Raw genomic sequence first — 13,542 nt, 5'->3', positions numbered from 1 at the left:
TTTGGTAAACAGTGGCTTATCCTATATAATGATAATCAACATGTGTGCTAGTGTTTTATAGTTTACCAATCATATCCATATTTACTGTATGAATATACTAGATGAATGTACTAAATGAAATAGATATTATCCTTATTTTGTAGTTGAAGAAACAAAGCAGTTAAATGATCTGTAAAGTTGGGTGTAGTTGCTAAGTGGTAGAGCGGGGGGGTGGGGAGGTGAGGAGGGCTCACTCATAGACTTTGAGTAGCTGTCAAGTGGTAGAATGTTTCACTAAATTTTTTTGTTATCTTGTTCATTTTAGAAATTTGAGTAATAATAGGATAACCATCTTGGAGGCTGGTTGCTTTGATAATTTATCCAGTTCCCTACTAGTGGTAAAGTTAAACAGGAACAGAATCAGCATGATTCCACCTAAGATTTTCAAGCTACCTCACCTCCAGTTCTTGTGAGTAACTAAATAGATGGATTTTTAAAAGATTGTTTTTTCTTTTAAATTATTTTACTATTAGAGCAAATTGGCAAATTTCTGACTGAAAAACCATTTTTGTTAAAGGGAACTTAAAAGAAACAGGATTAAAGTGGTGGAAGGTCTGACATTCCAAGGGCTTGACTCCTTAAGATCTTTGAAGATGCAGCGGAATGGTATTAGCAAACTTAAGGATGGAGCGTTTTTTGGCTTGGATAACATGGAAGAATTGTAAGTACTATGAACTGGAGTAGAATATTGTTGGGAAAGAGGTCTGCCAGGGAGTTGGTTAGTACCAAATGGCTAGGATAGTTGATTTAATTATACCCAAGTTCACTAGTTCTTTCTTCCTACTCTGATGCGAAATAATTGTATACAAAGCTCTTTAAGCTTTGTTTATTGATATTGTTATTTGGTGTTTTTTTCATCATTCTTAAAAACATTTCATCTAGGGCACCTGGGTGGCTAAGTCAGTTAAGTGTCCAGCTCTTGATATCAGTGCAGGTCTTGATCTCAGGGTTGTAAGTACAAGCCCCATGTTGGGATTCACGCTGGACATGGAGCCTACTTTAAAAAAGATTTTGTCTATAAAGCTTATATATATATATATATATTTTTTAAAGATTTATTTATTTATTTGACAGACAGAGATCACAAGTAGGCAGAGAGGCAGGTAGAGAGAGAGAGGAGGAAGCAGGCTCCCTGCTGAGCAGAGAGCCCTATACAGGGCTCGATCCCAGGATCCTGGGATCATGACCTGAGCCGAAGGCAGAGGCTTTAACCCACTGAGCCACCCAGGGGCTCCAAAAGCTTATATTTTTCTTAATGTTTGGAGCCGATGAAAATGATCAGGATTTACCTCGAACAGGTGTATCAGAATTCTTAGTGTGTTGATTTTATAGATCTGATGTTTTAGATGGTCTTACTAACTTTTAGCAGTAAATTATAAGTAAAATATTAATATTTTTTGAATAGAATTTGTTGGCTCACTTGAATTGAGCAAAGAGTATGTGCCTCTCTGAGCAAGACCTAATGGAGGGTTTTGGAATCTTTTCATTGCAGTGCCTTGTTTTGAAACATATTTTCTGGGACGCCTGGGTGGCTCAGTTGGTTAAGCGGCTGCCTTTGGCTCAGGTCATGATCCTAGTGTCCTGGGATTGAGTCCCATATCGGGCTCCTTGCTCGGCAGGGAGCCTGCTTCTCCCTCTGCCTCTGCCTACTTGTGATCTTTCTCTCTCTGACAAATAAATAAATAAAATCTTTAATAAAAAAAAAAAAAAAAGAAACATATTTTCTCCTTTTTTTCTCTAATTTTGCAGAGAACTAGAGCATAATAACCTTACAGAAGTGAACAAGGGATGGTTGTATGGCTTGCGAATGTTACAACAGCTCTATGTGAGCCAGAATGCTGTTGAAAGAATCAGCCCTGACGCGTGGGAGTTCTGCCAAAGACTATCTGAACTGTGAGTGTTGGATGGCATTTCAGTGGAGGCTGTGAGACTAGAGTACGTTGGAATAAATCACTCTCATGGCCAGTAATGAGATCTAACATCCCTCTTTATTAGAAGTTTGTTGGAAAACTCTAAATTTATCACGTAAATAGAATGAGAATAGGAAAGTTGAATTAAAATACAACTAATTCCTTATCTTTCGTGTTTCCTGTTCTTAGTGATTTGTCCTATAACCAGTTGACCCGCCTGGATGAATCTGCCTTTGTGGGTCTGAGCTTACTGGAGAGACTGAATTTAGGGGACAACAGAGTCACTCACATTGCTGATGGTGTATTTCGGTTTCTTTCCAATCTTCAGACACTGTAAGTACATCCTTTTTTTTTTTTTTTTTTTTTTTTTGCTAATTTTTTAAAAACAATGAAGTAAATAGGGACGCCTGGGTGCTCAGTTGGTTAAGTGTCTAACTTTGGCGCTGGTCATGATCTCATGGTCCTGGGATCGAGCCCTGAATTGGGCTCCCTGCACATTGGGGCATCTGCTTGTCCCTCTGCCCCTCCCCTTGCTTGTGCTCTTTCTCTCTCTCAAATAAATAAATACAGTCTTTTAAAAAAAAGTAGTAAAGCAAAATAAAACAGCTAATCAAAGCTACATGTTTATGTTTATGTTAATATTTTGCAGTTCTTCTTCTATTTTATACCTTGGTACAAAACAATCTTAATTGTGTCTGTCCCCATACATAAATCTTATTTATCTTTAGCTAGTTCAGTTTGTGCTTTTTTTTTTTTTTCCCATTTTATTTATTTTTTCAGCGTAACAGTATTCATTCTTTTTGCACAACACCCAGTGCTCCATGCAAAACGTGCCCTCCCCATTACCCACCACCTGTTCCCCCAACCTCCCACCCCTGACCCTTCAAAACCCTCAGGTTGTTTTTCAGAGTCCATAGTCTCTTTAGTTTGTGCTTTAATTCTGAATTTAACCAACTAAACAACAAGGCATCTCTTATTGTGCCAGTTACTGTGGAATAAAATACAGTCTGCTAATCAAGAATGCACATTTTTTTGTTCCTCTGACCTTGAACTACTACCAGAAAACACTACTCATTCAGCAGGATAAGGGTGTGTAGTGGGAGGAGCTCTGGCAGGAGTGCTGTTCATTGTTGCTAATTTGCTGCATGACTTTGAACAGAAAAAACTTAACATTTATCAGTGATCTGATGTGTGCTAGGTGATTTCAGAACACTAGGATATTACTGTTCTTTCCCATATCAGGAGGCTGAGGTTCAGAGAGATTAAAATGATGGTTTAAATAACCATTTGTTATTTCCCTCTGGTCTTTCGTTGAAGTACTAACCAGGCGGGACCCAGCTTAGTTTCAGAGATCAGAAAAAATTGGGCACATTCAGCATAAAGTCACACAGCTCATAAACGTTTGAACCAGAAGTACAACCCAGGTCTGTTTGACACTAAAGCTCAGGTGCTTCTTACCATACTGCCAGATGAACAGAATCACTTAGCCTTCCCTGGGTGTCATTTTGCATATGTCTTCATCCAGCAGAGGATGGACACAGGAATAAATGATTGCTACAGGCAATTTCAACTCTAAAATTCTGGGGTTCTGTAAGTTGGATGTTTTACCCTTGTCATGAAATGTAATTGAACAAAGAGGCATTTTAAACAAAATACAGTGATTTTAAACATAGAGGAGAATTAGAGAAAAAGGCTAGTTAGTAGAATTTGTAGATTCTTACAGTCTCTGAATAGGGGACTTTCTGGTCTGAAAAGAGGCAAGCTCTCAACTTTGGGACCTAGCCATCAGTGAGAAAGAAAGCATGATAATTTTGTGAAGGTGTGTATACCTGTACAAGTTTGTTTGATTTTTTTTTTTTAACTTAATGAGGCAGTCTTCCTTCAGATTTGGCCTTGAAATATTTAAAGTGATTTTTTTTTCTTTTATCTACATTATTAGAGGTGAGCCTAGAACAATTCAAACCCAGGAGCTTCTCTCAGATGCAGCTGCAGCCTTTTGGCAATTCAAAGAATGGCAAGCAGGTTGTTTCAGCTGATTATTATTTTTAGTATTAAAGTTTAGGAAAGTAATTGCAGAAATAAGTCATGGTCTAATGCCACAAAGAAGGTTAAGGCAGAATTAGGATAAGATCAGAAAATCTTGCTTGAGGCCAGTACTCCTGCCAGAGTGTATACATACTTCTTATTCCCTTTGGTCAGTGAGTTCTGTTTATGCTCTACTCTGGAGGTGGGGGAAAGTCCTGGAAAGTTGAGTTGTTTCAATGTTTATTCCTTAGTAAAATAAAATGAACCTGTTAGCTTTCACTTCAAGTAAAGATAGAGTTATAGGGGAAGAGTGACCTTCTATTGCCGTACTGTTACCTAAAAATGTGTTATGAAGAAAAGAGCTTTGTGTTTTATTGTGAGATGATTTAAGGAAGCAACAGTGATTAAATATCTTTAACTGATACTTCTTCTAGCAGGACACCGCATGATGCAATTGCATTTCCTCTGAGAATGCAGCAGTGGATTTTAAAAGATCTATACTTTTCCTTTTTAAAAATAACAGAGATCACTCTAGTGCAAGGGTCTATCAGTCTTGCCTCCAGGGGGGCGTGTTTAATTGCTGTCGAGCTGTGAAGCTTTATACTGACATTGTTCTTTGTTAGCCATTTTAGGTTTAAGGGCCCACGGGAAGACTTGGGTCACCCAGAAATCTCATTAGTCTAAAATCATATTTGTAAGCCATATCCCCTGCGTCTTGAAATCCTGCTTTTTGCAGGACCCTGACTATAATTTTCAATATGCTAACAAAATTAGGGGCTATTAGGTAGTAAGATTAATACTCTTAGCAGGTTGCTTTATTTATTTATCAAGGCCAGCTTAACCCTTTGCTTATGAGAATCGGTTCTTATGTGCTTATTGCAGATATTCTCTAAAAAAAAAGTCGAGTCGTCTTCATAAATAACTGTTAAGATAAGGATGAAAATTAACATTGCTGTGCCAGGATAATGCCTAGTGTTGTCATGGCCATGTGAACTAACATAACCTGTCTTTGATATTTTTTTAGAAACTTAAGGAACAATGAAATTTCATGGGCCATAGAAGATGCTAGTGAAGCTTTTGCTGGACTCACAAGTCTCACTAAATTGTATGTATTTATAATATTTATGTATGCCTATAAAGGTGTATTTTCAAGAACCTGTTGTATGTGTGATTGCATTACGTCTTTTTGCTATGGCTGGAAAGTCAGCCTTTTGACTCACCCACTAAAGGAGGAACCTTTTTGTTTACTAAGTTTTTTGTTTATTGGTGGCTTTAAGTTTTATTTAATTAGTGTTGGGACACTTTCTAATGAAAAAAGCTTTCCAGTGGGCACTCAAAGAGGTTATTCATAGAAGTAGACTTAATGAGTCACATAAAAGAAATGCACTGAGAAACCAGAGTTGAAGCAGTATTCTTTTTAATCATATGAAATTTATGGGTCATTTATCTAGAAAGAGAGGAATTCTCTCAAGAAAGACTTTAGATCTTCTCTCCTGATAATTTCCCCATAGCTTCACACTTGTCTGAATTTCTTTGACCTAATCTTTTGCCAAGAAGGGAGAGATTGGGACTCTAATTCAGTTTCTCACATGAAATTTAGCAGGACATCACTGGTCCTCACTGCTGTTCACAGGCACCTTGTTGAACTCCAACCTCTTAATAGAGGCCTTCATTCTGTGCTTTGCATTAGTTGGTGATGAAGGTTCACAGCTTTCTTAAAAATGCATGTTAAGCTTATTTTCACTTTTTATAGGTAAATGTTTGATTTAATGAATTAAATTTTGCTTAGTGGAGAACTTTACTAGAAAGGTCTGTTTGTATTTCAGAATCTTACAAGGAAATCAAATTAAGTCAATTACAAAGAAAGCATTCATTGGTCTTGAATCCCTTGAGCATCTGTAAGTATTTTGCATCCATTTTGCTCAGTATATAAATATTCTTTGCTATTAGCAGAGGTTCTCATGACCATTTAAAGTGTTTATATAATTTAATTGTAGAAATGGTGACCGGTAATGTTTTATTTCTCTTCATTTCAGAGATTTGAACAACAATGCTATAATGTCTATACAAGAAAATGCTTTTTCTCAGACTCGCTTGAAAGAACTGTACGTAACTTAAGTTTTTTTGACACTGATCATTAGATCATTATCCATACTTGTGCTCTTAAAGTGTGATGAATGTGACCCATTTGTTTCCAAAAACACACAATTTAGGCAGGAAAAAAAAAAGTTAATATTCAGTTATTTTAGTGACTGGATATAATTTTAAAATAACCCAAGATCAAAAAGCCTGGAATTTATGGCACCAAACTGTTTTCATTGTTTTTAGTTAAAGAGACCTTAGCATGGCTCCTTGTGCTTTAGGTATATCCTCCTGTTCCTTTTCTTCCCCCTGTTTATTTTTGGATTATTGGAAAAATGTGTTCCTAGTATCCTTAGGTGGGAACCTTAGGGTGGATTACAGTTAAGGTATTAGGTAATTTGTTAGAGATAATTTAGCACATTCAGTATTGTCAGAAGGAATGTGTCTAATCTGTTTTTCCAAATTACTAAAATGGTCAAACACTGTTAAATAGTTGTAATAGAAGAACACATATTACTTCATACCCTTTTTCATTTATGATTTTTAAGAAATTGCTCTTACTGATTTAGAGATTTCCCCTGGGGGGTGGGGAGAGTGGTTAGTTGGGCACTAGGATTCATTTTATTAATTTTAAACTCTGGTGACTTGACTGTTGACCCAATGTTAAGAATCAGTGGCCTTGCTTTAAAACCACTCAAAAGAAGAACTGTGGACCAGAACTGGTTCATGAATAGATAAGGATAGAAATTCATAGTGTTTAGAACCTTTTAAACAATTTGACTTTACTCTGACACTTTTGTTGAATATTTCAGTATTAATCTAAAACAGACTGGAAATTTATAAAACTGGTCCTTCATCACAGGTAGTTTGAGATGCACTGAAGTGTGTGAAGTCAAACTCCCTTGATTTTAAATTTCTGCTTCATTTTTTACACCTGTGTGACATTGGGAAAATTTAGCCTAAGACTCAGTTTCCCTTCTCAAAATGGAAGTTGTACATATCTCCCTCAGAGTTTATTTGAGGATAAAATTAGGTGATTTGTTTATTCAAGAAATATTTATTGTTGTCTGCTATGTAAGATACTGTCCTAGATACTAAAAACACAGGAGTGAACAAAACAAAATCTCTATTCTCATAGCATATTACAATGAATTCTAGTAAGGGAATCAAAGAGTAAGTCATTAGGTACATGGTGGTGTCTCATCAGGTAGTAAGAGTTCTGAAGGAAAGTAAAGGTGGGTTGGGTCACAGGTATGGGGAGTGACCAGGATTTTGGATAAAGTAGTGAGGAAAGGCTTTTTTTTTTTTTTTTTTGAAGATAATAACATTTGAGTCAGGACCTTAGTGGCAAAGCCTTGAATACTGGGTGAAGAGCATTCCAGGCACAGAAAACAGCAAGTGAAAAGGCCCTGAGGTAGGAGCTTGGATTTTATGCTTGAAGAACAGCAAAGACAACAGTGTAGCTGGAAGAGAGCAAGAGGAAGAAGAGGGGGGTAGGAGGTGAGGTCAGAGAGTTAATCAGGAACCAGACCACCCAGGGCCTAATGAGTCATGAGGACTTTGGATTTTATTTTCCTCTAAATTCATTAGGAAACTTTAGAAGGTTTTGAAAGGTGCTAAGCACAGAGGCTGGCATGTAGTGAAAGTTGAATAACTAATATTAATAAAAATGTTATGTGAATCATTATTAGTTATTTTCTGCCAGACTTTTAAGTGGCTTTTTTTTTCTGGTCAGCATATTTTGATTTATTTCTCCGAGGCTTAACTTTTTTCTCTTTTTTAAAAAATTTAAATTCAACTCATTAACATATAACAATGTATTATTGGTTTCAGAGATAGAGATCAGTGATTCATCAGTCTTATACCTATTACTCATTATATTATATGTCGTCCTTAATGCCCATCCCCCATCCCCCTCCCCTCCAGCTACCCTCAGTTTAACTTTTAAGGGCACAACTTAGTGCATTTCAGTATTACCCTTTTTTTGTCCATGATAATCGGAGGGTCACCGATAAGGTTTTAACTCTTGTTAATGAGAGCTAAGTGTAAAATGTAATTTAGGTAGTAGGTGAAAGCAGATAGTGTAGTTTCAGTCTTTAGTCATTTGGTAATTTGAGAACTGGTTTGAACAAACTGCTAATGGAGGAAACTGTAACATACCTTTTTTACCGAGAAATTTTGGTTGCTTTTGGTTTAAGTCATATTAACAATACTGTTACATCAAGTTTTATTAAAATGTATCCTTATGCTTTCTGGTATCCTTCACAGTGCTTTGCATAAATATTGGGGGGAGATGGGAAAGTCGTATGTAAATTAAAAAATATTTTGCATTAAACTTACAGAATCATGGTAGAAACAGTAGAAAACATATAGTTAAAGCAAGAAGAAGAGTAAGTCCTTAGATCCCCACTACTCTTGAGACAGTCACTCTTAGTATTTCGGTGTATATCTGTCCACACACTTTTTGAGAGAATGCGGAATATTCTGTGAGGTCCTTGGGGGCAGGTTGTTTAGCACTGAGGGTGGAAAGTTGCAAAAGAAACATAATTAAAGGGAAGTAATGTGAATTCAGTAACATCTGTGTCCAGACATTGTGCTAAATGCTTTATTTAAAATTTTTTGGATGTAGACATTCTCTAACTCATTTTCCAGAAATAGAAACTGAGATTTTAGAGACATTAAGTATTTTGCCTAAGGTAAGTAGTAGAATAAGAGTAAGTCCAGGTCTCATGAGTCCAGCTTATACCCAAGAAAGCATAAATCAGACCACGTTACTCCTCTGTTCTTAACCTTCCAGTGGCTTCCTATACACATAGGGAGAAAATACCTTAAGTTCTTTTCTTAGTTTGCAAAGCACCTGCATGGCCTGCTCTTCCCTGCCCAGCTCCCTGACCTTGTCCTTGTTACTGCCTTCTCCCTCACTGTGCTCTAGCCTCAGTGGCCTTGCTTTTCCTCACGAGCTCTGGGCCTGTCTGCCTCAAGGCCTGTGCATACAGTTTCCTATGTATGTGACACTTTCACCTCAGGTCTTTGTGGGATTTGCTCTCTTGCTTCTTTCAGGTCTGCCTAAATGCCATCTCTTCAAAGTATTTTTCCCTGACCACTTGATCTAAATTAGTAGCTGCCCTACCTTTGCCTAGCTTTGTTTTTCTTGATAGCACTACCTTTCTGACATTGTGCTTTGCCTTTATTTGTTCATTGCTTGTCTCTAATGAATACATAAGTTCTGTGAGACCTGTATCCGCACGACCTAGAATAGTCCCTTGCATAGAGGAGACTCAAATGTTTGTCTATCAGTGAATGAATATAACCTAAGAACTCTGAAATGCAAAAGGTAACTTTTGGCCCAATTAATTAAAATAACCCTTAGTCAAGTAAGGCTTTTGAGATACCATTGAAGACTGAAACGTCTTCGGAATCAGATCTTAGATACTTAAAGACTAAATGAGGATTTGGGTGATGCACACAAAGCAAGTCACGATCTTCTCCAGATCATTTGCTCTCACTACTTCCAGGTGGATGGGACATTCATGGGGTCATTAAGAGAAAACCTATCTTATTTCTCGGATTATGTTTTATAGACAACAAATAAAATTTCACTGTTTCCTAGTTTAAGTTGCAGTACACATTGCCACAGGGCTGAAATGTTTTCAGTCTTTTTTTTTTTTTTTTTTTTTTTTAAGATTTCATTTATTTGTCGGGCGCCTGGGTGGCTCAGTGGGTTAAGCCGCTGCCTTCAGCTCAGGTCATGATCTCAGGGTCTGGGATCGAGTCCCACATCGGGCTCTCTGCTCAGCAGAGAGCCTGTTTCCCTCTCCTTCTCTCTGCCTGCCTCTCTGCCTACTTGTGATCTCTGTCAAATAAATAAAATATTTAAAAAAAAAAGATTTTATTTATTTGTCAGAGAGAGGGAGAGCACAATCAGGGGGAGCAGCAGGCAGAGGGAGAAGCAGACTCCCCGCTGAGCAGGGAGCCTGATGCGGGACTAGATCCCAGCACCCTGGGATCATGACCCGAGCTGAAGCCAGCCGCTTAACACACTGAGCCACCAAGACATCCCAATGTATTCAGTCTTAATGAAATAATTTGAAAATAATCCTTGTGGAATTATTGTGGAATATTCTTTTGGAAAATATCTTCTCCACAACAAACATGTCTCTGTGCTGCAAGTATATGGTAAGCTTTCCCCCAGACTTTCCTGGGAAAAATCTTAAACCTCAAAAACTGAAAGGAAGGTACAGTTAACATCCATATTCCCTTTACCTAGATTTACTGCTTGTTAACTTTTTGCTAAATTTGTGGTCTGTTTCTCTCCCTTCCTCCTCCCATCTCTCTTTCCTTCTCCCATCCCTTTCTGTCCCTCTCTTCTCTCTACACACAGGACTACTTTGCTTAACCATTTGATAGTAAGTTGGAAGCATCATGACACTTTACCCCTAAATACCTCAGCATGTATGTCCCAAGAGCAATGGTGTTTTCCTACATAGAGCCACAGAACTCTTATCTCATTCAATTAAATTAACATCGATAAAATAATAGTAACTGATATGGCGTCCATACTCAGATTTCCCCAGTGCCAAAAAGTGTTCTTTGTAGATATTTCTTCCAGTCTAGAATCATGCACTGCATTTGGTGATGAGCCTTTAGTCTCCTTTAATCTAAAATAGGTCTCTTACTGTTGTATTGCCCCTTTTCTTAATGTCTTGGATGACACTGGCGTATTTGAGGAATTGAGGCTGACGGTCTGAATTTGTGTTCTTGTGGTTTGATTCAGGTTTAGCACTTTTTGGAGAGAAAAATTCATGGGTGTGCAGTAAGCTTTTAATAGTGAAGAAACAGAATGAAAAGTAAAGGGTCTCTCTTTTCTTCTTGGCTTCTGCAGGATTCTGAACACAAGCAGTTTACTCTGTGACTGCCATTTGAAGTGGTTGCTTCAGTGGCTGGTGGATAATAACTTCCAGCATTCTGTGAACGTAAGCTGTGCACACCCTGAATGGCTAGCAGGGCAGAGCATCCTGAACGTGGACCTGAAAGACTTTGTCTGTGGTTTGTATTTTATTTAAAAATTTTTTATACTACACGTTGTCTTTTTAAAACACGCTGTCTTTTTATTTTATTATTAATTTGTTATTATTTATTTTAAAAATTTGTTACTGTTTTTTCATCATGATAAGTGTACTCTTTAATCTCCATCTCCTCTGACCACGCCCACCCCTGGTAACCATCAGTTTGTTCTTTATGGCTAGGAGTCATTTCTTGGTTTGTCTCTCTCCTTTTTTTCCCCTTTGCTTGTTTGTTTTGTTTCTGAAATTCTGCATATCAGTGAAATCTTGTGATACTTGTCTTTTGCTGTCTGACTTATTTCACTTAGTGTTATACTCTCTAGCTCCATTCGTGTCACTGCAGATGGTAACCTTTCTTTCTTTTTTATGGCTAAGTAATATTCCATTATATGTATACACCACATCTTTATCCATTCATCTATAAATCTATAAATAAAAAACACAGGGGTCCACGTATCTCTTTCAGTTCATGTTTTTGTATTCTTTGGGTAGTGTGGCTCCTGGATGGTAGGGTAGTTCTATTTTTATATTTTGAGGAACCTCCATACTGTTTTTTCTGTAGTGGCTGCATCAGTTTGCATTCCCACCAACAATGTAGGAGGGTTCCCTTTTGTCCACATCCTTGCCAACACTTGTTATTTCTTGTGTTTTTGATTTTAGCCATTCTGACACATGTAGGGGTGATATCTCATTGTGGTTATGATTTGCATTTCCCAGATGATGAGTGCTCTTGAGCATCTTTTCATGTGTCTGTTGGCCATCTCTCTGTCTTTTTGGAGAAGTGTCTGTTTGTGTCTTCTGCCTATTTTTTTTTAAGGATTTATTTATTTACTTTAGAGAGAGTGCATGAGTGGGAGGGTCAGAGGGAGAGAGAATCTCAAGTAGACTCTGCACTGAGGGTGCAGCCGAATGTCGGGTTCAATCTCATGACCCTCAGATCATGGCTTGAGCCGAAACCAAGTCAGATGCTCAACTGACTGTGCCACCCAGGCACCCCTGCCCAGTTTTAAATTGGATTATTTGGTTTGGGGTATTATGTTGTATCAGTTCTTTATATATTTTAGATATTAACCCTTTATTGGATATGTCATTTGCAAACATCTCCCATTCAGTAGGTTGCATTTTAGTTTTGTTGGTTGTTTCCTTTGCTGTGCAGAATTTTTTTTTGTTGTTTAGATTTTATTTTATTTATTAAAGAATGAGAACATGCACACAAGCAGAGGGAGTGGCAGGTAGAGGGAGAGGGAGAAACAGTTTTCCCATGGAGCAAGGAGCCTGATGCAGGAATTGATCCCAGGACCCTGAGGTCATGACTGAGCTGAAGGCAGATGCTTAACAGACTGAGTCACCCAGGTGCCCGTGTGCAGAAATTTTTTATATTGGTGTATTTCCAATAGTTTATTTTTGCTTTTGTTTCTGTAGAAACAAATCTAGGAAAGTGTTGGCTACTGCTTATGTCAGAGAAATAGCTGCCTGTGCTCTCTTCTAGGATTTTTATGGTTTCAGGTCTCACATTTAGGTGTTTAATCCATTCTGAGTTGATGTTTGTCTATGACGAAAGAAAGTGGTCCAGTTTCATTCTTTCACATGTAGCTGACCAGTATTCCCAGCACCGTTTGTTGAAGCAACTTTTTCCCATTGTATATTCATTCCTTTTTGTTGAAGATTAATTGGCCATATAGTTGGCTTATTTTTGAGTGTTCTGTTTTATTCCGTTGATCTGTGTGTCTGTTTTTATGCCATATTAACCACTACCACTTTGTATTATAATTTGCAATCTGGAATTGTGGTATCTCCAGTTTTGTTTTTCTGTTTCAAGATGGCTTTGCCTACTTGAGGTCTTTTGTGGTTCCATACAAATTTTAGGATTGTTCTAGTTCTTTGAAACTGCTGTTGATATTTTGATAGGGATTGCATTAAATGTGTAGATTGCTTAGGGTAGGGTAAACATTTTAACAGTATTTGCTCTTCTAATCCGTGAATATGGAATGTCTTTCCATTTATTTGCATCATCTTTAACTTCTTTCATCGATGTTTTCTAGTTTTAGAGTACAGGGCTTTCACCTCTTTGGTTAAATTTATTCCTAGACATTTTATTGGTTTTGGTTTAATTGTGAATGGGATTGTTTTTTTAATTTCACTTTCTGCTGCTTCATTATTAGTGTATAGGAATGCAACAGATATCTGTACATCGATGTTGTGTTTTGCAACCTTACTGAATTTATCAGTTCTAGTGGGTATTTTTTTGGTAGAGTCTTAAGGTTTTCTATATATAATATTATGTCATCTGCAAATAGTGGAAGTTTTACTTCTTCCTTACTGATTCAGATGCTTTTTATTTCTTTATGTTGTCTGGTTGCTGTGCCTAGGACTTCTAGTACTCTATTGAATAACGTTGAGAGTGGACATCTTGTCTTGTTCTT

General features: G+C 37.4%; 1 protein-coding gene across 6 annotated transcripts in view; it reads left to right on the top strand.

The window, feature by feature from the left end:
• The window catches only part of LRIG2 (leucine rich repeats and immunoglobulin like domains 2), a 71,387-nt gene that overhangs the window by 39,022 nt on the left and 18,823 nt on the right, over positions 1–13,542 (top strand). For all 6 annotated transcript variants that reach the window (XR_006817814.1, XM_046001171.1, XM_046001168.1 and 3 more), the window contains exons 5-12: positions 305–448; positions 557–700; positions 1,789–1,932; positions 2,139–2,282; positions 4,999–5,079; positions 5,801–5,872; positions 6,011–6,079; positions 10,939–11,102. Coding sequence is in view for 5 of the 6 variants with exons in the window: in XM_046001171.1 (XP_045857127.1) it covers positions 305–448; positions 557–700; positions 1,789–1,932; positions 2,139–2,282; positions 4,999–5,079; positions 5,801–5,872; positions 6,011–6,079; positions 10,939–11,102 (962 nt within the window). In the remaining variant the exon portion in view is untranslated. The remainder of the gene's footprint in view (positions 1–304; positions 449–556; positions 701–1,788; positions 1,933–2,138; positions 2,283–4,998; positions 5,080–5,800; positions 5,873–6,010; positions 6,080–10,938; positions 11,103–13,542) is intronic.

This window comes from Meles meles, chromosome 1 (genome assembly GCF_922984935.1).
Source record: "Meles meles chromosome 1, mMelMel3.1 paternal haplotype, whole genome shotgun sequence".
Lineage (NCBI taxonomy): Eukaryota > Metazoa > Chordata > Mammalia > Carnivora > Mustelidae > Meles > Meles meles.
The sequence above is the reverse complement of the archived record's forward strand: the minus strand, read 5'-3'. Positions and strand labels throughout refer to the sequence as shown.